At 45.7% G+C, this 27,040-nt stretch overlaps 1 protein-coding gene across 9 annotated transcripts in view; it reads right to left on the bottom strand.

Moving 5' to 3' along the window:
• Positions 1–1,006: 1,006 nt before the first annotated feature.
• Positions 1,007–27,040, bottom strand: part of ZNF384 (zinc finger protein 384) — a 33,471-nt gene continuing 7,437 nt past the window's right edge. For 7 of the 9 annotated variants that reach the window (XM_034787380.1, XM_034787346.1, XM_034787362.1 and 4 more), the window contains 5 exons: positions 5,671–5,895; positions 4,764–4,946; positions 3,908–3,986; positions 2,854–3,012; positions 1,007–2,666 (listed from right to left, as the gene is read on the bottom strand). In XM_034787380.1, the coding sequence (XP_034643271.1) occupies positions 2,394–2,666; positions 2,854–3,012; positions 3,908–3,986; positions 4,764–4,946; positions 5,671–5,895 (919 nt within the window). In that variant the 3' untranslated portion in view covers positions 1,007–2,393. The remainder of the gene's footprint in view (positions 2,667–2,853; positions 3,013–3,907; positions 3,987–4,763; positions 4,947–5,670; positions 5,896–27,040) is intronic. The other 2 variants (XM_034787410.1, XM_034787401.1) reach the window with 1 other exon arrangement.

Raw genomic sequence — 27,040 nt, 5'->3', positions numbered from 1 at the left:
ATAGAGAAGAGCCACAAAAATGATTTCTGGGCTGTGGAGAATGCTTTACAGTAACAGACCTAAAGAGCTCCATCTGTTTATCTTCTCAGAGTGACTTGATTTCAGTATCAAAGTATCTTCATGGGGAGAAAATATTGGGTACTAATGGGGTCTTTAATCTAGCAGAGAAAGGCATAAACAAGAACTGCTGGCTAGAGCCTGAAGCTAGACTAAGTTAAGTTAGAAATTAGGCACGATTTTTAACACTGAGGGTAATTAGTGGAACCAACTACCAAGGGAAGTGGTGGATTCTCTACCTCTTCAAATCAAGCATGGATGCCTCTCTGGAAGATAGGCTTTAGCCAAACACAAAAGTGATTGAGCTCCACAAAGGGGTAACTGGTTAAACGTAATGGTCTGCAATATACAGATCAGACTAGATGATCTAATGGTCCCTTCCAGACTAAATTTTGATGATACAATGCATGCATAGGAGCATAAGGACATAACGCTCACAACTCCAGCCCACTCATGCCCAGCACACAGAGGGAGGAGTATGTTCCTCTTTGTCAGAATTGTTCACACTCAAAGGCAGAGATGCACATTTATACAGCTGCTCACATAGATACGCTGGTGGACACAGGAAGGAACACACAATTCTTGCCCGCTTACCTTGTGCATGGGGCAAAAAGATGTTCATGCTCACACCAGCACCTCAATGCCCCAGTAAGCCTTTTACACCAATTTCTTTCTATACAATGTTGTAAAACACCCACCCTCCCACAGTAGTTTATACAGAAACTTGGGATCTTGGGGTTTTTGGGTTTAATCTCAATAAATAATTTTTCTCTTACTTCCTTGTTCTCTTTCTTCTGAGCCAGCCTTCATGATCCAATTAAAAGCCAGACAGATAATTACATGATAATCCAGAAACCATATGGACCAAAAAAGGGGGTGTTGAAAAAAACTCAAAGACAAAAAGAGGAAAGAGGAGGGGAGATGGAGACACAAAGATTGAAAATAAAAATTTGCCTGGATAATGCATTTTATAAACACAGAGATAGAAACAGTTACAGCAAGAACAGAGCGGGCCAGGGATAGGAAATAGATTTTTTTTTTAATAAATTCAAGGGGCTTTCAGTTTATTCTTGGCGGCTCCCCCTTCTCATTGGTTCTCTCCTTGTGGGGGTATCTGTTCCCTTCCCTCAATTGTCCACCTTCTGGGGAATCCATCTGGTCCTGTTTCTAAAAGAGGCCACCATTACCATGTGAGTCCAGCCCGTCTTGGCAAGGGGGAGCCTGGAAGAATGCCCATGGTGAGACGCGAGCAGGAGGAATTAGCCTTTTCCTGCCTCCTTGAAGAGGCTGGTCTGTTCCGCCTCCTGCTTTGGGAACCAGAAGCCAGACTGCTGAACTGAGCAGAGGAAGGGTGAGGGTCAGAACCCCTGCCCCTCGTTTCTGGGAAGGGGACATGGGAAGGGTGGGCAATGAGCATTGTGGCAGTCTCTTATCCTCCCACTGCTTTTTTGGTTTCCTGATGCTGCCTGCAGACTCTTTTGGGGGGAGATGGAGACTGAGCTACTATTGCATTATTCACAAAGGGAAGGCCCAGCAGTGACCTGGAACCCACTCCCCTGGATCTCTGTGGGGTGGTCTCTCTCCTACAGTTGGGTGGCAGACAGGGCAGCTGGACCAGACAGACCCTGCCCGTGTTCTCCAGCGGGGGAGAAGAGAAATTGCAGCCCTCCCACATCCTCCGACAGCTTAGGCAATCTCAAACCCAGGGAATACGTATCACCTCCCGTCCCCAAGAGTTCTCCCTTTCACCCAGGGAGCAGGGAAATTATCCGAGCCCAGGGCTGGAGAACTGATCCCTCCTCACTTTCACAAGTAAGAGAGGGGAATGAATGTTTTCCTTTAGCCACATTAGAAAATCCTAAAAAAAACCCACACAGTGAACCCTGTCAGAACCTTCAATGCCCTGCTGTCAGCATGCATCCAAGCCCCTCTGCACAAAAACAGCCTCTTTCCATCCCATCCTGCCACGTGTGGCCCAGAGGGTGCCCCCTCCACCAGCCTTCAAGACACATTTTAAAATTATACAGGAGGCAAAAATTAGGACTTTCTTGTGTGTGTGAACTCAAGGGCTCGTGTGTGAGGAGCTGGCTCCCAGCACAGGAAGGGGGCTCTTGCAGGTGAGAGTATCCCCTCTTTGGAGCAGGCTGTTGCATAAGATGCCTGTGAAGACAAGCTATCACTCCAGGGGCTGCCATTAACAGGGTACACTGCCAGGAGAGGCTGTTGCACAAGGAGAGGCCAGAGGCTGTTGCACAAGGAGGGGCCATTGCACAAGCATTGCCCCCGGGCATAGGCTATGCACGAGAGGTTTTCTGCTCCCTGGGTCAAAGTCTCTCTTAGGAGCTGGAGAGATGTTCCACCTGGATGGTGCTGGTGCTGACAGTGAGGCAGATGTTCTTGTGGTGCTCTGAAGTCTTGTAAGGGGTCAAGTCAAAGGAGCAATGGGATGGAGGGTTGGGGGGGTTAGTGTCTCCAGAAGGGCCCCCCGCTGCCCCACCACCCTGCGGCTGGAAGTGCTGCTGTTGGGAGGCCTGAACTTGGGCCTGTGCCACTTGCTGCTGTGGGTCAGGGATGTTGTGTTTCCGCATGTGCTTCATCAGGTATGTCTCCTGTGAGGGGGAAGGAAGGAAGGAAGGAATCAAGGTGAGAGTGAGCTCCTGGAAAAGCAGGTATCAGTGATCCACTGGGGACAGATCTCAAGACCTCTCCCACCCAGCACCTCTTCAGGGATGAGGACTAAACCTCTGCCCACCAGGGGAGTACTTCCATGCCTGCTCTGCCTTCAGTGATACTCACTGAGGTGTAGGCCCGGCTGCAGATGGAGCAGGTATAGACCTTGGCGTGCTTCACTGTGTGCGTAGCCAGGTGAACTTCCAGCGAGGCAGCATCTGTGTACGCGCGGTGGCAATTGTGGCACTTGAACGGTTTGTCTTTGTTGTGCTGCCGCCTGTGGGACTGCAGAGGGGTGGAGGAAGCAGGGAGAGAGAGTGGGGGGAGAGGAATTGGATGTTAGAGCTGAAGATGTCCCCTCATGACCTACTCCGTCTCAGGCCACAGGTCTCCTTATTCCCAGTATCCTAAGTGATTGGGCTCTGGGCTCGTTCCTTGGGGAAGAGCTCTCAGTTCTTGTCCCCCACCTTCCCAGTCTCCCTCCTGCTGGTTCACTGGCTGTATTTGAAGAGGGGAATCTCCCAACCCTCAGCAGGCTCCACTCCTACCCCTCTCCTCTGTCCTTTCCTACTCCCATCCCCTTCCTCTCAACTCCTTTCTTACATCCCACATTGCTCTCCTAGGCTCTCACCACTGCCTGATTCACTTTAACCCTATATAGCGAACTCCTCCACAGCCCCTTTATTCCTTGCCCTCCTTGTTATTTATAGCTCCTCCCCATTTAGTGTTGCCTATGACCTCCCTTAACATATTGCTCACCCCCTCTTCCAGGGCACTAAAGAAGCCAACAGTCCAGCCCATGACATCTCTGATCCCCCAGCTCTTCTCTTTTCCCTCCACACCATGGGGGCAAGGGCAGTGCTACCAGCTTTTATGACTTTACCAAAAGTTTCATGATATCTGATGTTTTCCTGAGAGCCCCAGCTCCAGAGTATCATAAGGAAGAAAAGGTTGAACATGTGACCTCAAAAGCCAGACAGCAAATGAAAAGAACCCAACATTTTTCAAAATCTCATGGTATTATAGGGCTTTATTTTTTGGGGGGTGGCAATGTTGCAAGTCTCCTCCTCTGCTGCAACTCAACCACACCTGGAGCAGCCTCCCTGGATTTCTCCGCTTTCCTCCCCTGCAGCCTTGTGTGCTCCCTCCACTGGGGCTTGGGGTGAGCTCACACCCTTACCTGCAGGTTGGAGAGCTGGGTGAAAGCCTTTTCACAGCCTGGGTGGGCACATTTGTAGGGTCGGTCCCCAGTGTGGATGCTGTCAGGGAGGAAGAGCACAAATAGGAAGCAGTGAACAAGAAGTCAAAATGGATCCCCATGACCTGATGCCCTGACAAGATCCCATAGCCACTCAAGCAGGAATGGGTGCGATGCTACCCGCAGACACTATTCTATAACCTTACTGAGACAAGGGGACCCTGCTCTGTTCCTATGCCCAGCTAGAAGAGAAACTGGGGAGATTATATAGGATCAGGCTGGGTACAGAGGATGACAAGGACAGGAGTGACAGGCCAGCTTGGTATCTGTAGCAGTGCCAGGAGAAGTGGCTGTATGTCCAGGTTCTCTGTCCCCAGCATAGGCGTCCACATAACTAAGGTGCATCTCTGCCCATACAGTGCCAGGAGACATGCTCCTGCTCAGGGCACACACAAAATCTCTGCCTCTCAGGGTGATATCTGTGTCTCTGTGCCCCCTGCAATGCCAGGGAAAGCTTCCACACACTCAGTCTCAGTGCCCAACCCCCATAGTGCCAGGCTGGGATCCCTCATGACCAATGTCTCTCTCTCTGTGCCCCCCACGGTGCAAGACCAAGGATCCCCCAAGGCCAGAATGTGCCAACCTCTGCCCTGACGTGGTCAGTGTCTCCTGCGCAGCCTCCACTCCATCCTCTCTCTGGTGGGCCGCGTCCTCCTGGGGGTGCAGCCTGCCGCATCCCCTGCCCGCCCCCCGCATGCTCGGCGCGCGTACTCCACAGGTGCATGCCGGCGGTGGGGGGCGGGGCTAGGGCCAGGCCCCAGCCTCTTGTGGCCCTTACCGTGTGTGCTGCTGCAGGTGGGAAAGTTGGCGGAAGGCCTTCTGGCAGTAGCGGCAGCTGTAGGGCTTGGCCCCCGAGTGGATGCGGAGGTGCTGAGCCAGGTAGGACGTGTTGGCGAAGCTCTTGGAGCAGTGAGGACACTTGTGCGGCTTGACAATCGCTGTGTGAAGCTTGGAGTGGATCCTGCCGAAGAGGAGGAGGAGCAGCAGCAGTTGGACACGACCACCATCTGGCTAGTGTGGATGGAATGAGGGCACGAAGGGGGTGGGACAGCACCACGCTACCTGGCTACATATAAGGAACTCCAGACGTGGACTGAACCCACACGCCCCCAGGGTGTATGACACCAAGGCCTGTCTGCACCAGGGGGCCAGAGAGAGGAGCTGTACAGTCTAGACTGAGGGGCACTGGCAGAGCTGTGTGTGGGAAGCCCAGGACTGGAATAGCAGAGGGGTGGCAAGACAGGTGGTGGTACAGGCAGAGCTGTGTTGGGAGTGAGGGGGAAGTGGACTGCCCTATACCTACTCAAGACTCCCACTGGTAATGTCAGGCTAGGATTCACAGGAAGTATCACCTCTCTTCAGATGACCCTAAGAACAGGCTGTCCTGACCTTCACTGAGGCAACAGTTCCCACGTGTTTGGGAGCACCACTACAGAACTGGTGAGTGGAGATACCCAGCCTATGGGAAACAGTGACTGCCCCAGTCACCTGCTCCTGTATTTTTCACTTCATGCATCCGATGAAGTGGGTTCTAGCCCACGAAAGCTTATGCCCAAATAAATCTGTTAGTCTCTAAGGTGCCACAAGGACTCTTTTCTGAAACCTACCCCAGCCTAGTGTGTTTGCAGCATGCTGGGATGACGGCAACATGCAGTGAGCAAGGCCCCAGCCTTCTCCACCCTTACCGTGTGTGCTGCTGCAGGTGGGAGAGCTGGCGGAAGGCCTTCTGGCAGTAGCTGCACGTGTAGGGCTTGGCCCCTGAGTGGATGCGAATGTGCTGGGCCAGGTAGGAGCTGTTGGCAAAGCTCTTGGAGCAGTGAGGACACTTGTGTGGCTTTGTCTCCGTATGAGACTTGGAGTGGATCTGCATCTCCGACTTGGAATAGAACGTCAGCGAACACATCCGGCACCTGGGACCGGGATGAGGGGAAGAGAGAGTGTCATATGGGGCAGGCCCCAACATGTACCAAAATTAACAGGGTGGGGTCCTCACTACCAGAGGCTTAATGTCCCAGAGCAGGGAGGGGATAGTCCCTCTGTGTCTCTGGGGAGACCCCACCTGGGATACTGTGCTCAGCTGTGGGCTCCTCAATCTCAGAAAAAGAGCGACAGATTGGAGGAGATCAGAGAAGAGCCACAGACACACTCCAGGGACCAGGCTGGTCAAGTTTTTGGGAGAGTCAGAGTTAAATCCACTTAGCTTGGTGAAGAGATGAGAAATGGGAGACAAGACAGCACCCTAGAAAGGGCATAAGCAGATAGGTATGATGGGAATAGAAATAAAAATTCCCAGACAAAAAACTTTGTTCATCTATTATTTATTTGTTGGGGGGTGAAAAAAGGACAGAAAACCTGGGATTTCCAGGTTAAGGTTCCACTTCACAATAAAAGCTGACCAGGAAGTGCTGGAATGTCTGCAAAAGCAGTTAAGATCACCACCACCTTAACTCTGCCCCCTCTTTGGAGAAGGTATTGTACTTGTACAGTTTGAGTAGAATGTTGAAAATGAGAAGTACAGAGAATGCTTTTATAACTGGTTTCACATGTGCCTTGAATACCAAACATGATGCTTCATCACCTCAACACTTTTATTGTTTCCATAACCTTGCCATATTTCATTATATTGCTCTAGGAGTTTGGACACATTAGCGCTATGGTCATATGTATCTCTGGTGGCACATAGGCTCTTTAAACAGGGGGAAATGATTGACCTCTGTCTGCTATTTATCACTAATTGATAAAGAAAGTTTTTTTCCAAGGACTGCATATGGCTCCAAGACACCATTTGTCTAATAGTGTCTAAAAGTTTTAATGATTGCTGCTGCAATGGAAAGATAAGGCTGTCTAAGTCTCTGGCTACTCTTCAGGGTGCCACTACAGGGGCAGAGTAACGTATGTTGTGGCCTTAACTATTCATTTGTAGACTTTTCAATATTTTGTGGGGGTTTTAGCAAAATGAAACATGCCCATGGAACGTGCACTTGGAACTTCCAGGTTAATGCTTGAGAAAATTCAAAGGCCACCTAAAGGATTTTTGACTAATCCAAAGATTATTCCAACTTTCACTCCAGATTGATGACTTTTTTGTCTGGGAATTTCCTTAAGTATTAAAAAATGTTTAAGAATTGCTTGGTGACAGGAGTCCCAGTAGATACTGGGAGTCAGCAGGAATTAGAACCCATTGTTCTTAGACATCCCCTCAAATTCAGATGTGGCTTTTCCCTCTTCCCCAGGAGATCCCTTCCCCTCCATGTGTTTGTGTCTACCCCATCTCACACACACACACACACACACACACACACACGGCTATTCACATTGGGGCCAGGTGACAGTTATGAAATATGCATCAGTCTGATTAGTATATGCAATGCAGAAATGCATTTATCCAACACTTACCTGACACCTCCACAGACCCTATCCAGCCATGCCCTTGTTCCAAGTCCAGTAGCTGAAGTCCCACCTCCTTGGTACAGATACTTACCACTGCTCAGAGCTCCTTCCTCCCCCACCATTCATTAATTCCTTTTTTCAGTCATTCCCACATTCATCTTCCCCTGCTTCTCATTCAACCTTTTTTCCGGATCCTAATATAAGGTATGCATCCAAATAATGCACTGACACCGCACTCGGCTATCTAACTCAAACGCTACCTGAGTGCGCCATTATTTTTTTCAAGTAAAGTTAAATATCTCCTCAGACAATCATAGGCATCAGTGTTCTCCAGGACCAACAGAGTGGAAGATGTTTTAAATGTTAACATTAAACTGTTTTGAAGATGTGAAGATCCAAAAGAAGGATTAGAATGATTTCCAAGAACCAAAAGCTCATTTATTAACCCAAACTTTCCAAAGACTTTCAACCCTGGACTTAGATACAGCATGTGAAATGTTGGGTGAATTTTTACCTCATACTTACAGGATGGCTGATCACATCCTTGAACGCAGATGCTGAAAAGAACATCCAGTTGAACACAAGCTCCCAATGCAATGCTGTGGCTAGGAGGGCTAATGTGACTAGAAGCTGTACAAGTTATCAGGCAGATGTGCTGAATACTGGGTAGGAGTAATATTACCTCCATACAGTGTTGGTGAGACTGTTACTGGAATATCATGTCATATCATGGTATCCACACTTCAAAAATTATGTTGAAAAAACTGGACAGGGCTCAGAGAAGGCTGGTTTTGTTCAATACCTTCATTAATGATCTGGAGGATGGCGTGGACTGTACTCTCAGCAAGTTTGCAGATGACACTAAACTAGGAGGAGTGGTAGATACGCTGGAGGGTAGGGATAGGATACAGAGGGACCTAGACAAATTAGAGGATTGGGCCAAAAGAAACCTGATCTACAAGGGTCTACAAGGACAAGTGTAGAGTCCTGCATTGCTACAGACTAGGGACCGAATGGCTAGGCAGCAGTTCTGCAGAAAAGGACCTAGGGGTTAGTGGACGAGAAGCTAGATATGAGTCGACAGTGTGCCCTTGTTGCCAAGAAGGCTAACGGCATTTTGGGCTGTATAAGTAGGGGCATTGCCAGCAGATCGAGGGACGTGATCATTCCCCTCTATTCAACATTGGTGAGGCCTCATCTGGAGTACTCCGTCCAGTTTTGGGCCCCACACTAGAACAAGGATGTGAAAAAATTGGAAAGAGTCCAGTGGAGGGCAACAAAAATGATTAAGGGGCTGGAGCACATGACTTATGAGGAGAGGTTGAGGAAACTGGGATAGTTTAGTCTGCAGAAGAGAAGAAGGGGGGGGGGATTTTATAGCTGCTTTCAACTACCTGAAAGGGGGTTCCAAAGAGGATGGTTCTAGACTGTTCTCAGTGGTACCAGATGACAGAACAAGGAGTCATGGTCTCAAGTTGCAGTTGGGGAGGTTTAGGTTGGATATTAGGAAAAACTTTTTCGCTAGGAGGGTGGTGAAATCTCCTTCCTTAGAGGTTAAGGTCAGGCTTGACAATGCCCTGGCTGGGATGATTTAGTTGGGAATTGGTCCTGCTTTGAGCAGGGGGTTGGACTAGATGACCTCCCGAGGTCCCTTCCAACCCTGATATTCTATGATTCTATAAGAATGATTCACAGTTTGGAAAACCTGTTTGCCTGAGAGACTGAAGGAGTCCAATGTATTGGCTTGTTTCAAAGCTTAGGCAAAGAAGTGATTTGATCACTGTCTCTAAGTAACTATATGGGGGAGAAAATATCCAATAATAGAGGACCCTTTAATGTAGCAAATAAGTGCATAATGAGATCCCAGGGCCGGAAGCAGAAGTCAGAAAAATTCAAACTGGAAATAAGACAAATTTTCAACAGTGAGGGTATTTTACCATTGAAACAATTTACTAAAGCATGTGGTAGATACTCCGTCACTTGGAGTCTAAGTCATGACTGGAGGACAGATTTTTAGATGTACTTAGTGCCGTTTTGAAAATCTGGCCCTAGATATCTTTCTAACATATCTGTTCCAGTTTAAATGCAAGTTATTGGATTTGATGCAGGAGGTCTGACTCTACGATCACAACAGTCCCTTTAGGCCTTTTAAAAAACAACAATGAATATTGTCACAGTATCAAATCTGAATAACATAATTCACTGCATTCCTTTTAGCAACTAATTTTGTAATGCAATAAAAAAAGCCATCAAGTTTGCCTGCCAGGGTTCTCCTGACATACAGGGTACATAAACACTCCTTTTCCCTGCTCCAATGTGGCTTCAGGTAAAACGCAGGCAAATAAATTGGCTAGTTGATATGGAAGGATGACACTACCTTTGGGATGAACCTCGAATGAGGACACAGGTAAACCTTGTCCTTAAAAGATATAGTATAGAGACGCCCAGACATTAAGGCAACACAGCTCTCCTACTCTTCTGGCCAAGGTGATGGCAACCAAAAATGCCACCTTTGTTGATAGATGCAGCAGAGAGCAAGTAGCCAAATGCTCAAACAAGGGACCAATAAGGCTTGATAACACTAAATTTAGATCTCACAGAGGAACAGGGTCTTGCACCTGAGGATCTAATTTGATTAGGCCTTTCAAAAACCTTATGGATATGTCATTAAAGAAAATACAGCAATTATCCACCTTCGGGTTGAAGGCTGAAACAGCTGCCACGTGTACTTTGATCAAACTAACAGCCAACAGCTGGTGTTTCAGGTACAATGAGTAGTCCAGAATATGCTGAACCAAAGAACGGGACAGTAGTATCACATACTGGTGAGACAAGATGCAAAAAAGTCTCCACTTAGAGAGGTAAGTAGCTCTTGTAAAACACCACCTACTATTTAGCAGGATCTCTTAAATCTCCTTTCAGGCAGACCACTCTCTAATATCTAGCCAGGAGCATCCATACAGTTAAATGAATGGATTGTAGGCTCAGCTGGAATAGGTCACCATGATCTTGGGAGATTGGGTCCAAGTCTAGTGGAAGCGAGATTGGAGGATTCACTGACAATGCCAGGAGAGTGGAGAACCAGTGTTGGGAGTCTCACACTGGGGATATAAGTTAGACTCTGGCCTGGTCTTGTCTTATCTTATCTTTAGTAATACCATGTGAATACGCAGGATTGGGGGAAAGGCACAGAGAAGCCTGCCTGACCACTGCAGCAAAAACATGTCTGTCAGGGAACTGGGCTGTGATCCTGTAGGGAACAGAACTGCTGACTTTTTCTGCTGGTTCTTGATGCAAAATAGGTCTAGCTAGAGAAACCCACCATGATGGAAGATTTATCTGGCCATATCTGGATGAAGAGATCACTTGTGGTAACTTGCAAATGTTTAACTCAGGCAGTCTGCTAAATTATTTTGGACCCCCAAGAGGCAAGAAGCTACTATATCTATCAAGTTGGCAATGTAGAGCTCCCAAAGCAGAGCTGCCTCTTGACAGAGTAGAGAACAGCAGGCTCCTCCCTGCATGTTGAGGTAGAACATTGCCGCTGTGTTGTCTGTGTGGACTAACAGGCTCTTTCCCCTGATAGGTGGCAGAAACACTTGGTATGCCAGTCTGACAGCTTTCAGCTCTCTGATGCTGATGTGTAAAGGTAAGTCCTCTGGGGACCATAAACCCTGAGTCTGTAGAGAACCCTGATGGGCCTCCCCAGCCAAGGGCATATGTGTCCATCACTAACATGAGTGTCTGTTGTGGGCCAGCAAAGGGAACTTATCCACCAATTTAGAGAGGTGAGGACATAGGAAGGCACCCTCACCACTGAGTCTAGATGGCAGCTCAGCAAAAAGACTCACTTCAGCCCACCCTGTAGAATTCTAGGGTGCAGTATGGCGTATTGAACCAAGGAAATGCAGGAGGCCATATGCCTCAGGAGCCTCAAATGATTTCATGCTGTTGTGACCAGGTGAGCTTCCATATCTATAAAAACTGACCAAATTGCCTGAAACCTTTAGTCTGGAAGAAAAGCTCTGTCTTGAGTAGAGTCCAGTACAGCCCCTATAAAACTGTATCCTCTGGACCAGGAAGAGGAGAGACTTGTCGGCATTGACTAGCAGTCCCAGAGCACTGAATATTGACTGGATGAGCTATACACTATACTGTACCTGAAGTCTAGATCAGCCCTTGACAAGCCAGTCGTATAGGTAGGGGTAAACTTAAACTCCCAATTTTTTGAGAAATGCAGCTACCACTGCCATAACTTTTGTAAAGACTCAGGGAGCTGGTGACAGGCCATATGGTAGTACGGTGAACTGGTAATGATTTTGATTTACCAGAAATCTGAGGTACTTCCTGTGAGCTTGGTTGACTGCCACATGAAAGCAGACATCTTTAAAGCTGAGGGCAGCATACCAATCTCCTCCCTGAATTGTGGGGACAACAGAAGCTAAGGTAACCATGCAACACTATCATTTTAAAGAAATTGTTAAGTTGACGCAGAACTAAAATTGGTCTGAGAACCTGCTCCCCATCCCTTTGCTATTAGAAAAATAGAGGGAATAAAACCCCACCCCTCAGACACTGTGGAACTCTTCTAAGGCCCCAACGGAAGGAGAGATTGTACGTCTTGGAAGAGTTCCTTGTGAGAGTGGTCCCTGAAGAGGGATGGGGACGGAGGGATTGAAACAAACTGGAAGGTACAGACCACCTCCACCGCGCTCAAGACACACTGGGCCGAAGTAATTTGGGACCAAGCACCAAGGAAGTGGGACAGAGTGTTTGCAAAAGTGGGGAAATTTGGGTCTGGAGAGATGGAGACTGATATGGTGACCTTGACAGGTTCACCAAAATGACTGTGGCACTTTCTGGATGTCTTGAAGGGCCTGGAGCTGGAGCCAAAGCAAAAGGAAGGGGAGGTCTGTACCTATGTCCCCTGGACTTCTTTTTTTTTATAGGTCCTGCCAGAGGTGCATCTGCAGTGCTTTTTGATTGGAGCAGGAGCGTACAAACCTAGGGACTTTAAGGTGGTCCTTCAGCTTATGGAGCTTGCTGTCCACCTGGTCTACGAACAGAGAAGGATTCTCAAAAGACAAGTCTTGAATAGTATTCTGGACTTTGCAGGGAAAACCAGAAGACTGTAACCAAAAGGGATCTCCCACATAGTAACCGCAGAAGCCATGGTTCTAGATGCTGAGAATGCTGCGTCCAGTCCAGTGTGCAGCAATGTTCTCACTAAGAGCCTGCCCTCATTCACCGAGAAAGAGAATTCCTGCCTAGCGTTAGGAAGCAGTTTTTTGAACCTCTCCATGAAGCCCCAGAAATTAAAATCATACCACCCCAGCAGAGCCTGTTGGTTGGCAATTCAAATTTGCAATGCCCCAGTTGAATAAATCTTCCTCCAAAAAAGTCCAATCTCTTTGTGTCCTTTGATTTTGGGGGTGGGGGGAGGGGAACAACGGGACACAGCCAGATGCCCTGTTACACACACTCATTAGCTGCTGTAACGATGAATGACCGTGAAGGCGGGTGGGAGTAAAGATATTCAAAGCCTTGGAACGGCACATAGGACTTTCACTCTGCCTGCTTTGAGGTGGGAGGCAATGAAGGGTCTGCCACAGAGCCTTCATAGGCTCTAGTATTGCCTCATTTACTAGCAGTACTACCCTAGAGGGACCTATCCCTAATAAAATGTCAGACGTGAGGACTCCCTGACCTTTTCAAACGTGAATGCCCAAGTCTGAAGCCACCCTCTAATGATTCCAAATAAGCTTGAAAGTCACCAGGAGGAGTAAAATTGCCTCCGAGGAAACCGCCTCGTCCAGAGAGCACGAGGAGGAAGCCAAGACTGGAGGGAGTTGAATTTCTTCCACAGACTGTTCCTCTGCTTCCAGTGCCTCTTCTTGATGCTCAGTACCAGGCCTGGTACTGGACACTGAAAGTGGAGCAGCTCAGTGTGAGGACACCACCTGCCTAGATGAGGGCATGGAGTAGGCATGATGAGGGGAGGATCTAGAAGCTGTGGAGGAAATCCCAGAGGTTCCAAAAAGGCCACTGATATGGGGCTGGACCCCAGTGACCTCCTGACAATTCCCATGGTAGCTCCCATCATGGGGTCACAATGGTAGGCAGAGAGAGAGGATCTCAGAAGGGACTGGTGGGTTCTGCTCTGGGATTGTGAGATGTAAGATCGAACCTCCGAGTCTGATGACAAAGTTTTCCCTTCCTCTGACCATGGAGGGGCTGCTTCAGTTGGTGCTGGGAACCAGCACCGAGAACCTGGTGATGGGCGAAGTGTCACCATCATTGCTGGCTTCCCCTTAGACAATACTACTGGGCTGACTGTCTGGGAATTAAGCAGCTGGTGTAATCCCGCAAGTTGCAGTGTTGGTGTTGGGGGGATCCAACTCCTGCACTGCCAGCACCATCAGCACCAAGAGGCAGAGCAAATTCTTTGCCACCCTGAATCCCTCCACGGTAGCCAGCATGGAGATTGTACCTTACTGCGTTGCCGCTGAAGTTGGTGGGTGGGCTCAAAGGTACCGGAGCCAAGTGTGCTGACTTAGGCACTGACTTGGAGGGGGAGTGCTTAGATTTCAAATGCACTCCATTCAACTCATTCTCTTACCAGACTAGAGGGTGGAGATCGTCTCCTGGTCAGAGCCTCTTTGGAAGACTTTTATTTCTTCTTCAGCATGTGTGAAGATGATCACTGCCAGAACTCTGACAATGCTGCAGGCATGCGTCTCACTGAAGCTGCAGCTCTCAGCACCAAACTGGACTGGGGCAGCTCCGATGGTGGTCTGAACGCCACCTCCCTATCCTTTTTCATTCTAGGTTTGATTTCCTGTTCTTTCATGTATGCTTCGCCCAGGCACTTAAGACAACTACTGTACGGGTCGCTCAATGGCATAGGCTTTGAGCAAGAAGCACACCGCTTGAAGCCCAGTGACCAGGGCACAGAGAAAACCATTCTGGCAATGAACAGGAGCTCCAACAACTGTCATGGGCAGTAAGGAGGAATTGAGGGAGGATAGGGGCAGCTCTGCCCTTTATACCTGCAAAATGTGTGGCAGCAGAGGGTGCTCGAGCTGCCCTATGGGAAAAAAAGTTTCTGATGGCCATGTGCTATGTGCACAGACACCAAGAAGGGGATGCACATGTGCAATCACTGGAAAAACTATTTTTCCATTATAAGTCTCTACCACTCAGACAAAATGAAACTGATCAACTAGAAATTTTGTATATGTGATCCTTGGCTAGAAGGCAAGTTTGTGGGGACATTATAAAGAGTTAATTAGTTTGAGAAATAGGATGTTTTTCACTTTAGGAAAAGTTTTCACAAATATTTTTGCACCAAATATTATGCATCAGAGCAGTGTGGCCTAGAAACTCATTTCGTTTGCTCTGCTTTCCTCACCAAGGCCCATGGCCTTAAAGGAATTGACTTTTAGTTCTTGTATAACAGCTTTTCATCTATAAATCTAGGAAAGCTTTGCAGAAGGTCAGTATCATCCTCATCAAACAGAAACTGAGGCACTCAGAGTTGAATGAAGTGACTTGCCCAAAATTACACAGCAAGTCAGCAGTGGAGCTGTCAAACTTCCAGTCATGGACCTGGACCAACATATCTCTTATAGTCAGAGTATGTTGCAACATCCCCAATAAAGGTTGCTGAAGGGAATCTCCCGGGGGGAGGGATAGCTCAGTGGTTTGAGCATTGGCCTGCTAAACCCAGGGTTGTGAGTTCAATCCTTAAGGGGGCCACTTAGGGATCTGGGGCAAAATCAGTACTTGGTCCTGCTAGTGAAGGCAGGGGGCTGGACATGATGACTTTTCAAGGTCCCTTCCAGTTCTAGGAGATGGGATATCTCCATTAATTTATATTTATTTAAGCTTTCCATTATTAATAAACTTTGTCAAATCGTCACCTTAAAGTCAGAAATTCCCCTGGTCGGTCTCTACCCAAGGGAGTGTTTTTTTTATTTTTGTTTTTAAATCAGACCGAAAATGATTTTACCATATTTGCAGAATAAAATCATTTAAAAAGATGTGATTTATTTAAAAAGCCTTTCTGGCACCTAAGTAGAAGGGTGGGGGGGAAACTTGATGCTGAGGAAAGAGATTATCCTTAGGTCACATGCCCTTTTGGTGTTTAGGTGAAAAATCTGTCTGCATTTAGCAGTTATAACCATTTAAAGATAGTATTTCATCCATGCTATATTTAAAATAATTCCTGGGTGTTTTTGTAAACAACTGTTTCCCACTATTCTAATAGTACAGTAACTCCTCGCTTAACCTTGTAGTTATGTTCCTGAAAAATGCGACTAAGTGAAACGATGTTAAGCGAATCCAATTTTCCCATAAGAATTAATGTAAACGGGGGTGGGGGTGGGGGGAAGGTTAGGTTCCAGGGAAATTTTTTTCCACCAGACAAAAAATAATATATTATATAGATATACACACAGTATATGTTTTAAGCAAACAATTTAATACTGTTCATAGCTATGATGATTGTGAAGCTTGGCTGAGGTGGTGAAGTCAGAGGATGGAAGAGGGAGGGATATTTCCCAGGGAATGCCTTGCTGCTAAATGATGAACTAGCACTCAGCTGAGCTCTCAAGGGTTAACACATTGTTGTTGATGTAGCCTCTCACACAAGGCAGCACAAACAGGAGGGAGGGGAGACAGCACAGCAGACAGACACTTGTGTGTGGGAGAGGGGGAGAGAGAGAGAGAGAGATGCACACTGCCCCTTTAAGTAAGCTGACCTACTCTTAAGTGCATTGTCTTTTTAAGTGGATCAGGAAGTTGAGACAGCAGCTGCTGCCCCAAGCTCTCTCTGTCTGTCTTTGTTCGTGTCCCCTCCCTGCTCTATATGGAAAAGGCGTAAGCGGGGTGCAGGAGCAGGGGGACACCCTGACATTAGCCCCCACCCCTTCCTCCCCTGCACAGCAAGCAGGAGTCTCTGGAGCAGCTCCAAGGCAGAGGGCAGGAGCAGCACAGGGCAGGAGCAGCACATAGCTGAACTGCCGGCGATTGACAGCCTGCAATTGATAGCCTGCTGGGCGGCTGCAGCACAGGGAACTTAGGGGAGCAGGGAGCTGATAGGGGGCTGCTGGTCCACCCGGGTTACGAGCCCCCACCAGTTAGCTGCAACGGGCTGCTCTTCCTGCAAGCAGTGGACAAAGCAGGCAGCTGCCAAACGATGTTAGAAGGGAGCATCGCACAACTTTAAATGAGCATGTTCCCTAACTGATCAGCAACGTAACAATGAAACAACGTTAACCAGGATGACTTTAAGTGAGGAGTTACTGTATCACACATGGGGGTGTAACAATTTTGTATGGAATTCTAGATTGTACTAAAAGATTTGGGAAATTCTGTAAGAAGGCAGTGATCCATATTCCAGACAGCTTCATATTACCTGGAAACAGGAATTATCAATGCATAAGATCAATGGTCCACCTAAATCAGTGTCCTGTATCCAATAGCTACGAGTATCACATGCTTCAGAGGGAGATGCAAGCAGCCACCTAGTGGACAATTATGGAATAATCTGCCCAAAGGGAAAGTTTCTTCCAAACCCCAAGCAGTGATTTGGCTTATGCCTGAAGCAAGAGGAGTTATCTACCTTTAAAAGAAATGTGTATTTATTATATACACACATACATAATTAATCAGTGGAACTTATTATCCTATTGAGACTAAGAGCTTAGCTGGATTCAAAATAGGTTATTTATATGGATAATGAGAAAATTCACGTTACCTTAAGTAAGAAAATAATTTCCTTTTATAATTTTTGAATTTGCTGCCTCTCAATTTCATTGAAGGTCTCCTTGCCCTTGTATTATGATAAAAGTTTAAGAAGGGCATCTTAATCAACTTTTTTTCTACTCCATTCACTAGTTTGTATTCCTCTCACTCATCTGTTCTCTCAACTGAACAGTCCCAATCTCCCCAAGCCTCTAATCATTTTCACTCTCTGTCTCTGAACCACCACTATTTTGGTATATTCTTTTTGAGAGGGAGGCCCAGAAATTGCAGGTGAAGTCCTTTATACAATGACATCATATTCCCAAAATGATTTCTTATCCCACTGTATGTGTGTTCTAACAGTTTTGTTTTTCTTAACTGGTGCTGCACACTGTAGAGTTTCAATGAAAATTTATTCTCAGTACAGCCCAGGATTTTTTCCTGAGTGGTTAGAGTTAATATAGTTCCCAACATGTCAAAGGAGTTCAAATTACTCCTTCCAGTATGCATTACTTTAACAGTGTGTAGTTACACAGAAGCCCTCACAACTTGGAAATGCCAAAGTTAAGGGTGGATGTGCAACCTTATCTCTTGTCCCCATAAATCTGGGTGATTGTGACACTATCTTCAAGAACACAATCACACTTATAGCCACAAGACCCCTGCTTCATCTGGTGCCCAGAGACAACTGAACAGTACTTTTGCCCCCTCACTGTTCAATTAACAGTTCCTCTGCCTCACTCATTGGGCCCTGTTTAACTGTATAAGGCAAGAGGCCTGCAAAAACACAACCAGATAATAATGACCTATTGAATACAGATATGCAAGGATTTTGATTCAAGTGCTTAACCATACAATGTATTGTATTTAGTTATTAAATCCAGTTTTTACATGATTCTAAATGTCCCTCTGGGTCTGGTATGGGCTTTAGGAAGTCAGCATAGTCCAGCAGACAAAAGAAGGGCTTGAGTCAAGGTTTCATATACATAATAGTAGTTTATGAGGACAAAAGAGCATTGCAGATTAAAAACAACATCTGAAAGCCAGACAACTCAGAGGTTACTCTAAGAACAAAACTGGAAAGAAGGGAAATGCAAAATTAAAGTAGCTTAAGCAACTTTAACTCTGTCTCCCAAGCCACCCTTCATTCAAACTAAAGACTAAATTTTATGCCTGCACATGGCAGGGCATGTATAGTATCCGTGTTCTTAATTACACTGTTCAACAGTCATCCTACTAATGTACATACTATCAAATCTATATGTGCCACCTACAACCAGCTAGCCATCGCAGCCATGTCCAGTCCTCCTATCACCTGAGGTGGCTTGACAAGACCAGACAATACCCTACATCACCTTCCCCACAAGACAGCAACACGAATACCTGCTTGCTTTCTGTAAACACACCAGTGACCTGCCAAACACCTATGCTAGCTTCTCACTACTGAGCAGTCACATCAGTTACTGGAAACTTCAAACACATTAACACTTTTCTGTTTCCATTTGGTTGGATTCCCTGGGGCTACAGACACCTTAAAATAGGTATATCATCCTGGTCCAACTAGATACATCATAGAATATCAGAGTTGGAAGGGACTTCAGGAGATCATCTAGTCCAACCCCCTGCTCAAAGCAGGACCAATCCCCAACTAAATCATCCCAGCCAGGGCTTTGTCAAGCCTGACCTCAATCCTGCTATATAAAGTCAGGAGAATGTGAGCCAACATATCTAGCTTTGTTAAGGAGACTATAGGTTTCTGAAAGTCCTCAGATGAAGCCTCCAACACAGCAGTCAAAATCAACTTACAGCAATACATTGATGCTAATCACAGAAATCTACTAGGCTCAACAACTCCACTTGTTTCTAAATGGTGAATGAGGAGGCCCCATGACTGCAGAATTTAAGCTCTCAATTATTTAAAAAGTTAGATATCTATGCCTGTCACCCTAGCACCAGAGTTCTGTATATAAACTGCCCCAATCACCATCTGATCTTACATGTGTGACTCAAGTTACTAATGTAGTGTCACTTTCCTGAATCTCCAAACAACTGGTTCTGGTCACTGCTGCTATTCAGAGGTTTGCTAAGTAGCAGTACAATCAAGTGAAATTAACCACCACTCTTGTCCGCTCAGGACTGTTATTCAGAACCCAGCTTGTGACAGTGAACCTTATGAAGATGTCAATTTCACATTTCTGGATTGCATGGGAAAGCTCTGGGAGAGGCCTCTGACCCATAAGGTGTGCTCTACATTTTCTTTTAGTTAAGCTAAACAGATTGAGCTCTTTAAATCTCTCACTACAAGACATTTTTTCCAGCCCTCAAATAATTTACGTGGTCTTTCTCCATACACTCAACATCCTCAATTTTTTCAACATCCCTTTCAAAGTGTAGATGCCAGAAATGGATGCACTATTCCAGGATCAGTCTCACCAATGCCATAGACAGAAGTAAAACCACCTCCCTACTCCTGCTCATACATACAAGGATCAGGGCCACCATTTTGCAACAGTGTTGCATTGGGAGCTCCTGTTAAGTTATGTGTCCATTATGACACAATCCTTTAGAGCAGGTGTCCCCAACGCAGTGCCCGCCAGGGCATCTATGTGTGCCCGCCTACTGGCCGCTGGATAAGCGGCCGCCAAAATGCCGCCGAGAAGCGGCAACGCGAAGAAGCGTCGCTGCCGAAATGCCGCTGATTTTTGGCGGCATTTCGGCGGCGACGCCTCTTGACAACACTACTTCTCGGCGGCGATGCTTCTTCGTGTTGCCGCTTCCCGGCGGCCACGCTCCCCGGCGGCTAGTAGTCCGGCGCCCGCCACACGGAAAGTTTGGGGACCACTGCTTTAGAGAGTCACTGCTTTCGGTGATACAGTCCTCCATTCTGTAGGTATGGCCTACATTTTTGATTCCTAGATGTATAACTTGGCATTTGGCTGTACTAAAATCCATTTTATTTGAATGGGCCCAGCTTACCAAGTGATCCAGATTGCTCTGTATGACTGCAATATCCTCGTTATCTACCACTCCGCCAATCTGTGCATCTTCTGTAAATTTTATATTTACTTTCCAGATCATTGATGAAAATATTGAATAGTTCTGAGCCTAAATCTAATCCCTGCAGAACACCACTAGAAACATCCCTATTGGATGAGGATTCCTCCCTGACGACTGGTTTTGAGATCCATCAGTTAGCCAATTCTTAATCCACTTAATGTGTACACTATTTTTTTGTATTGTACTAGATTTTTTAATCAGAATGTCATGCAGTACCAAGTTTGGGCTTTCAGTACTGGGAAGCTGGCAGAGGCAATGGTGACTTGAAAGTTAGGAAATGTCAGAATTAAGGAGGCCTGTGCAACAATTTTGATAGAAATAACAGCATTGATGCATAATAGACTTGGCACCACATGGCATTTTGATTAAAGAAATTAAACAGCATAAAACCAGCATGGCACACATTAAATGGATTAAACTTGGGGTTAAATGATAGGTCTCAAAAAGTAACTGCAAACAGGGAATCATCATCAAACCAGTAGACTTCCAGTGGGGTTCCACAAGGATCAGTTCTTGGCCCTATGCTATTTAACATTTTTATCAATGACTCAGAAGAAAACAAAATCATCACTGATAAAGTTTGCAGATGATGCATATATATTGGGGGAGTGGTAAATGACAAAGAGGACAGGTCACTGATACAGAGCAATCTGGATCACTTGGTAAACTGAGCACAATCAAACACTGAGTTTTCCTATGGCTAAATGTAAATATATACAGCTAGGAACAAAGAATGTAGGCCATACTCACACAATGGGGGACTATCTTCTGGGAAACAGTGACTCTGGAAAAGATTTGGGGATCATGGTGGCTAATCAGCTGAATACGAGCTCCCAGTGCGGCGCCGTGGCCAAAAGAAGCTAATGCAATCCTTGGATGCATAAACAGGGGAATCTCAAGTAATAGTAGAGAGATTATTTTACTCCTGCATTTGGCATTGATGTAACCACTGTTTGAATACTGTGTGCAGTTCTGGTGTTTACAATTCAAGGATGGTGATAAATTTGGGAGGGTTCAAAGGGCCGCCACAAGAACGATTAAAGGATTAGAAAACCTGCCTGGCTAGTGATAGATTCAAAAAGCTCCCCCTAGTTAGCTCAACAAAGAGAAGACTATGGGGTGACTTGGTTAGTCTATAAGTACCTACATGGGGACCAAATATTTAATAATGAACTCTTCAGTTTAGCAGAGAAAAGTATACAACATGAGCCATGGCTGGAAGTTGAAGCTAGACAAATTCAGACTTGAAATAAGATGAAATAGTCTGGAACAAGTTACCAAGGGTCATGGTGGATTCTCCATCACTGACCATTTTTAAATTCAGATTGGATGTTTTTTGTAAAAGACCTGCTCTAGGAATTATTTTGGGGAACTTCTATGGCCTCTGTTATACAGGAGATCAGACTAGATTATTATAATGGTTCCTTCTGGCTTTAGGATGTATTAATGTTAATTTGCCCCCTTGTGCATATGCATTATGATAAAGTCTTTAATTCCATTTTCACATATTTCCAAAGGACCGCTACCTCATTCAACATACAGGGTGAACAGTGCTCACCATTTTGTTTTGTTCTCATTGTTTAATATGTAGCCCTTTAAAATCCTGCTCTTAAAACAGAATTATTAATTTCCTCATAGGTTTTTCCATGGCGCTCATCACAATAGTATCCAAGTGCTTCACAAACATTAATGAATATATTTTCACAACACTGTTCTCAGGTGAGGTATTATCCCCATTCTATGGAGCTGAGGCACAGAGGTAAAGGTCAAAAATGTCCACTAATTAAGGGGCACCAATTTGAAACGCCATGGGCCTGATTTCTATAGAGTATTTAGCATTAATATATACAGCAGCATATGCAGCATTCCTAGCTGCAACCGAGATCAGTGGAACCTATGGAATACATAGGTTCCACTGATCTCGGTTGCAGCTAGGAATGCTCAGTACTTCTGCAAATCAGACCCCAGGGTCTCACATCTGACACTCAGAAAACGAGGAACACACAATTAATCACCACCTGGGAAAGGTTTAGTGTGACTTGATGGAACGCTGTGGCAGGGCAAGGATAGAATCCAATTTTCTAGGACAGCATTCAGATGCCTTAACCATCAGACCATCTTCTTTCTTCCCGCAGCCCCCGTCTCATTCACTACAGACCTTCCAACTTCCGCAACAAACAAGATGGGGTCCTACAGACAACAAGGAATTTCTCTACACTAAGGTTGCCAGAATTAAGCCTGTGCATTTCTTACTTTGCAACCCCAATTTTCTTTTAACAGTGTGTGTGTGTAAAAATTTCCTTGGTTTCTTAAAAAGCAAACTGAAAAAAACCTCAAGAATTCCACTCCGTGGCATACTATTGCCATCCACCTGGGTCATTAGATCCTCTGCTACTTGAACTAACCGAGTAACTGAGAGCAAGAGCAGGTTGTCATCCCCTATAAGGATTAGCACTAAAGGGGGATGAGAAATTTTGCCAGTGGGTTTCACAGATATTTACTGACAGCAGTGGAATGGTGAGACTCAGGAATTTTGGGTTCTATTCCAGGAGAAGCTCTTCTGCCGACATAGCGCTGTCCACACAGGGGGTTAGGTTGGTATAACTATGTTGCTTAGGGATGTGCATTTTTCACACCCCTGAGCGATGTAGTTATATCAATACAAATCTGTAGTGTAGACCAGACCTGAGGAACTATCCCAGATTCAGGTGTCAATAGAGGAGGTTTTGGAACAAACTGATAAACTAAACAGTAATAAGTCACCAGGACCAAATGGTATTCACCGAAGAGTTCTGAAGGAACTCAAATATGAAATCGCACAACTATTCACTGTGGTATGTAATTTAAATCACCAAGTCACCTTTTGTATTACTTGACTGGAGGAGAGTTAATGTGTCACCAATTTTAAAAAAGGCTAAAGAGGGGATCCTTGCAATTACAGGCTGGTAAGCCTAACTTCAGTACCAGGCAAACTGGTTGAAACTATAGGAAAGAACAGAATTTTCAGACATAGCTGAACATGATTTGTTGGAGAAGAGTCAACATGATTTTTGTAAAGGGAAATCATGCCTCACAAATCTATTAGCATTCTTTGAGAAGGTCAACAAACATGTGGACAAGAGTGATTCAGTGGATATAATGTACCTGGACTTTCAGAAAGCCTTTGACAAGGTCCCTCACCAAAGGCTCTTAAGCAAAGTAAGAAGTCATGGGATAAAAGGAAAGGTCCTCTCCTGGATCAGTAACTGGTTAAAAGACAGGAAACAAATGGTAGGAATAAATGGTCAGTTTTCAGAATGGAGAGAGGTAAACAGCGGTACCCCCAAAGGATCTGTACTGGGATCAGTACTATTCAACATATTCATAAATGATCTGGAAAAAGGGGTAAACAGTGAGGTGGCAAAATTTGTAGATGATACAAAATTACTCAAGATAGTTAAATCCAAAGCAGACTAGAAGAGTTACAAAGGGATCTCACAAAACTGGGTAACTGGGCAACAAAATGGCAGATGAAATTCAATGTTGATAAATGCAAAGTAATGCACATTGGAAAACAATTCCTACTATACATACAAAATGATGGGATCTAAATTAACTGTTATCACTCAAAAAAAAAAGATCTTGGAGACATTGTGGATAGTTCTCTGAAAACATCTGCTCAGTGTGCAGCGGTCATCAATAAAAGCTAACAGAATGTTAGGAACCATAAGGAAAGGGATAGATAAGACAGAAAATATAATAATGACACTATATAAATCCATGGTATACCCACACTTTGAAAACGGCATGCAGTTCTGGTTGTCCCATCTCAAATAAGATATATTGGAATTGCAAAAAGAACAGAGAAGAGTGACAAAAATGATTAGGGGTATAGAACACCTTTCATTTCCTCTGAAGCATCTGACATTGGCCACTGTTGGAAGACAGGATACTGGGCTAGATGGACCATTGGTCTGACTCAGTATGGCCGTTCTTATGAGAGTGTCCGCACCAAATTAGGACTTAACTCGTTTCAATGATTCTGTGGATTGCATTCGAGTAAATATCAGTTGAGAAACTAACCGGTTTTTAAACAAAGCTTATCATTTCCTTGAATTTTTAGCTGACAGGGAGTTCCAGGCCCCAGGATTTCCTGTCTCTCCAGCCTTTCTGATGCTCCGCAATTGTCCTCATCCCAACACTGAAAGAGAGAACTGGCAGAGAAAGTCTTTTGTCAGGCAGAGCTCCATTTCTGATGAATGTGCATGGGTAGCCAGGTGAGGAGTTCTGCGACAACCAGCCAACAGAAGTTCATTGGGTTGCGACTCTAGCCCCTCTGATCAAACAAGTAAAAGCCTTGGGGTGAGGACAGAGGAAATGGAACGTGGGGTTCGAGGTGGCACAGAGAAGCTGGCAAGCATGAAGTCCTGTATGACTATTGTACCTGAGCCTGTGGCTCCTCTGCCCTGCCCTCTCCTTTTTCCCGGACCCTGGGCTTCCCTAGCCACTCACAACTTTCCCTCCATCCCCCAAAGTCAATCTGCTCCTGTGCCCCCATTTCTCTGTGCTCCTCACTCTGTCCCCTCATCTCAGTCTTCCCAACACATCTCCTATTTTCCAGTCGCCCATCTCCCCCAACCCTAAGAAAGCTGTTGATCAAAGAGCAATGGAAGGTAGGAGAACTGGGGAACCAGTGAAATGGCAGGGGGAGGTACAGGAGCACAAGGCAGGGAGCAGTGGGAAGGCTTTTTTGGCCCCCCCTTTTAAAAAAAAAAAAATCACAACCAGCGAAGCTATTCCATATAGCGAACTGGCTAATCATCCTGGTCTGCACAATCCAGACATCAGAACCAAACACCACATGCAAAGAGCTTTCATGTTATTTTAGAGGAAAAATGAGCCACATAGAAGAGGGGCTTGCCAAGGCAGAGAACTAAACTGGACCAGACAGCAGTAACTGCCTCACCAGCCCTGGCAGAGCTGTGCCATATCACACACCAGGAAACTCAGAAGCCCTGAGAAACATTTCAGCCACCATCCAGGAACAGATCTACGTCCCGGTATAATGAAAGCCTGCCCATGAGTGAACATAAGATATCCTTCCTAACAGAAAGCATTACTGTCTCCTTCAGAAAAGTGAACCCCTCAATCTCCCTGAAAAATACTGTAATCTCTGTCTGATCAGAAAAGCCAACCCTGGGTGCAGAAATTCATCTACTGTCCAGTTCCTAAACAAAGTTGTGATAACCAAGTCCCCAGAAAGAGGAAAGAGGAGCTGTTGTCCATGACTACTTGGGGGCCTGTTGGAGTGGAATTATAAGAGCCATTGTAAAGCTATATCTTGTGTTCTAGATGTGTTATGTACACCCAGTCACCCAGATCCTGGATGTTTTGCTATGCAGACTAGGGAACAGCATGAGAAACCCCTAGAGGCACCAAATAATTACCTCCTCATGTCAATGGAAAGGCACAGCTATTTCCTGGCCTCCCTGCTAACTTCAACAATTGACCACAAGGTGCTGCTGACTGCGTACATAACACATCTAGAACACAAGATATAGCTTTACAATGGCTCTTATAATTCCACTCCAACAGGCCCCCAAGTAGTCATGGACAACAGCTCCTCTTTCCCCAGTACCCACAGGAATCTATGCTGTCCTCCCTCCTCTTTAACACCTACGGCAGACCATTTGAAGATGTGGTGAGAAGCAATGTGCTCCACTGAACTCCACAACCAGTTATCCAGCTCATCTCCCACGAACACAGCCATCACATCGCAAGGATGTCAAAATGCTGAGAAATCAGCACATAGCTGAAGCAACACATGGCTGACACTGCACCCAGGCAAGAGTGAAGTGATGCTATTCAGAAAGGAAGAAATTTCAAAGAACTGGTATAAACACTATCCTCTGTCTCGGCAGGCATTCCCCAGCAGTACAATGCAAATCCATAGGGTTCTGTTGGACTCGTCGCTAACCCTAGATGAGCAGTTAGTGCTAATACCAAGATGATCCTTCCACCCCCCAGCTTGCTGAAAACTCCACCATTTCCTCTCAGAGGAGGATTTAGCCACTCTGGAGCCTCACATTCATCATCTCCAGACCAAGTTACTGTAACTTGCTGGGTGAAGGTTACCCATTCCTCCGTGGGCTGATGTGCTGTGAGTACATCACCTCTAAGCAATGGTTCCTCCACAGGCTCCAGCCTATTTCTGTTGCCACTTCAGGGCCTTAGTCTCTATCTTCTTCAGTAGTGAGTTAGAAGCTAGGTATTATCAGCAACCTGAACAGCAAGGCATCTCAGAAAAGCTAGGAAGAAACACATGGAAGCCAAACATTAAGCCATCTCAGAGCAGGGGGTTGGAGTTATAGAATGAACTCCTAGACAGCAGACTGATCTAGTTTAATCCTCTTCAGAGCACCTGGCCAGACTCTCAACAATGAAACATTTCTACCAGAATCAGTGTTTTTATGAAAACACCACCACACGTACATCCACACCCCAAGCAAAGCTTCCTCCAACCAGGAAAGGAAAAGAGTAGAGACTTCATGAAGACCACTATGAACCTCATCAGGCAGAGGTAATTTACCTAACAAGCACTTTGATACTATAGCAATGAGCACTATAGAAACCTCACTAGAGCAAGGAGCACTATAGAAACCCCACTAGAGCAAGGAACAGAACCCAGGAGTCCTCAATGAATGAGCCACTTGGAAAGTTCCACCTTGGAAAGTTTGGCCATATTTGCACTATATGTGATTTTTACAGAGGGAAAAGTTACATTTTTTCCTTCTCTGCCACAGCTCAAATAGAAGATAAGATTTTGCTCAAAATTTCAAAAAAAATCTACCTTTGGGCTGAGAGTAAGCATGGAAGATGGCA

This window comes from Trachemys scripta, chromosome 1 (assembly GCF_013100865.1).
Source record: "Trachemys scripta elegans isolate TJP31775 chromosome 1, CAS_Tse_1.0, whole genome shotgun sequence".
Lineage (NCBI taxonomy): Eukaryota > Metazoa > Chordata > Testudines > Emydidae > Trachemys > Trachemys scripta.
This window is presented reverse-complemented; position numbering and strand designations above follow the sequence as displayed.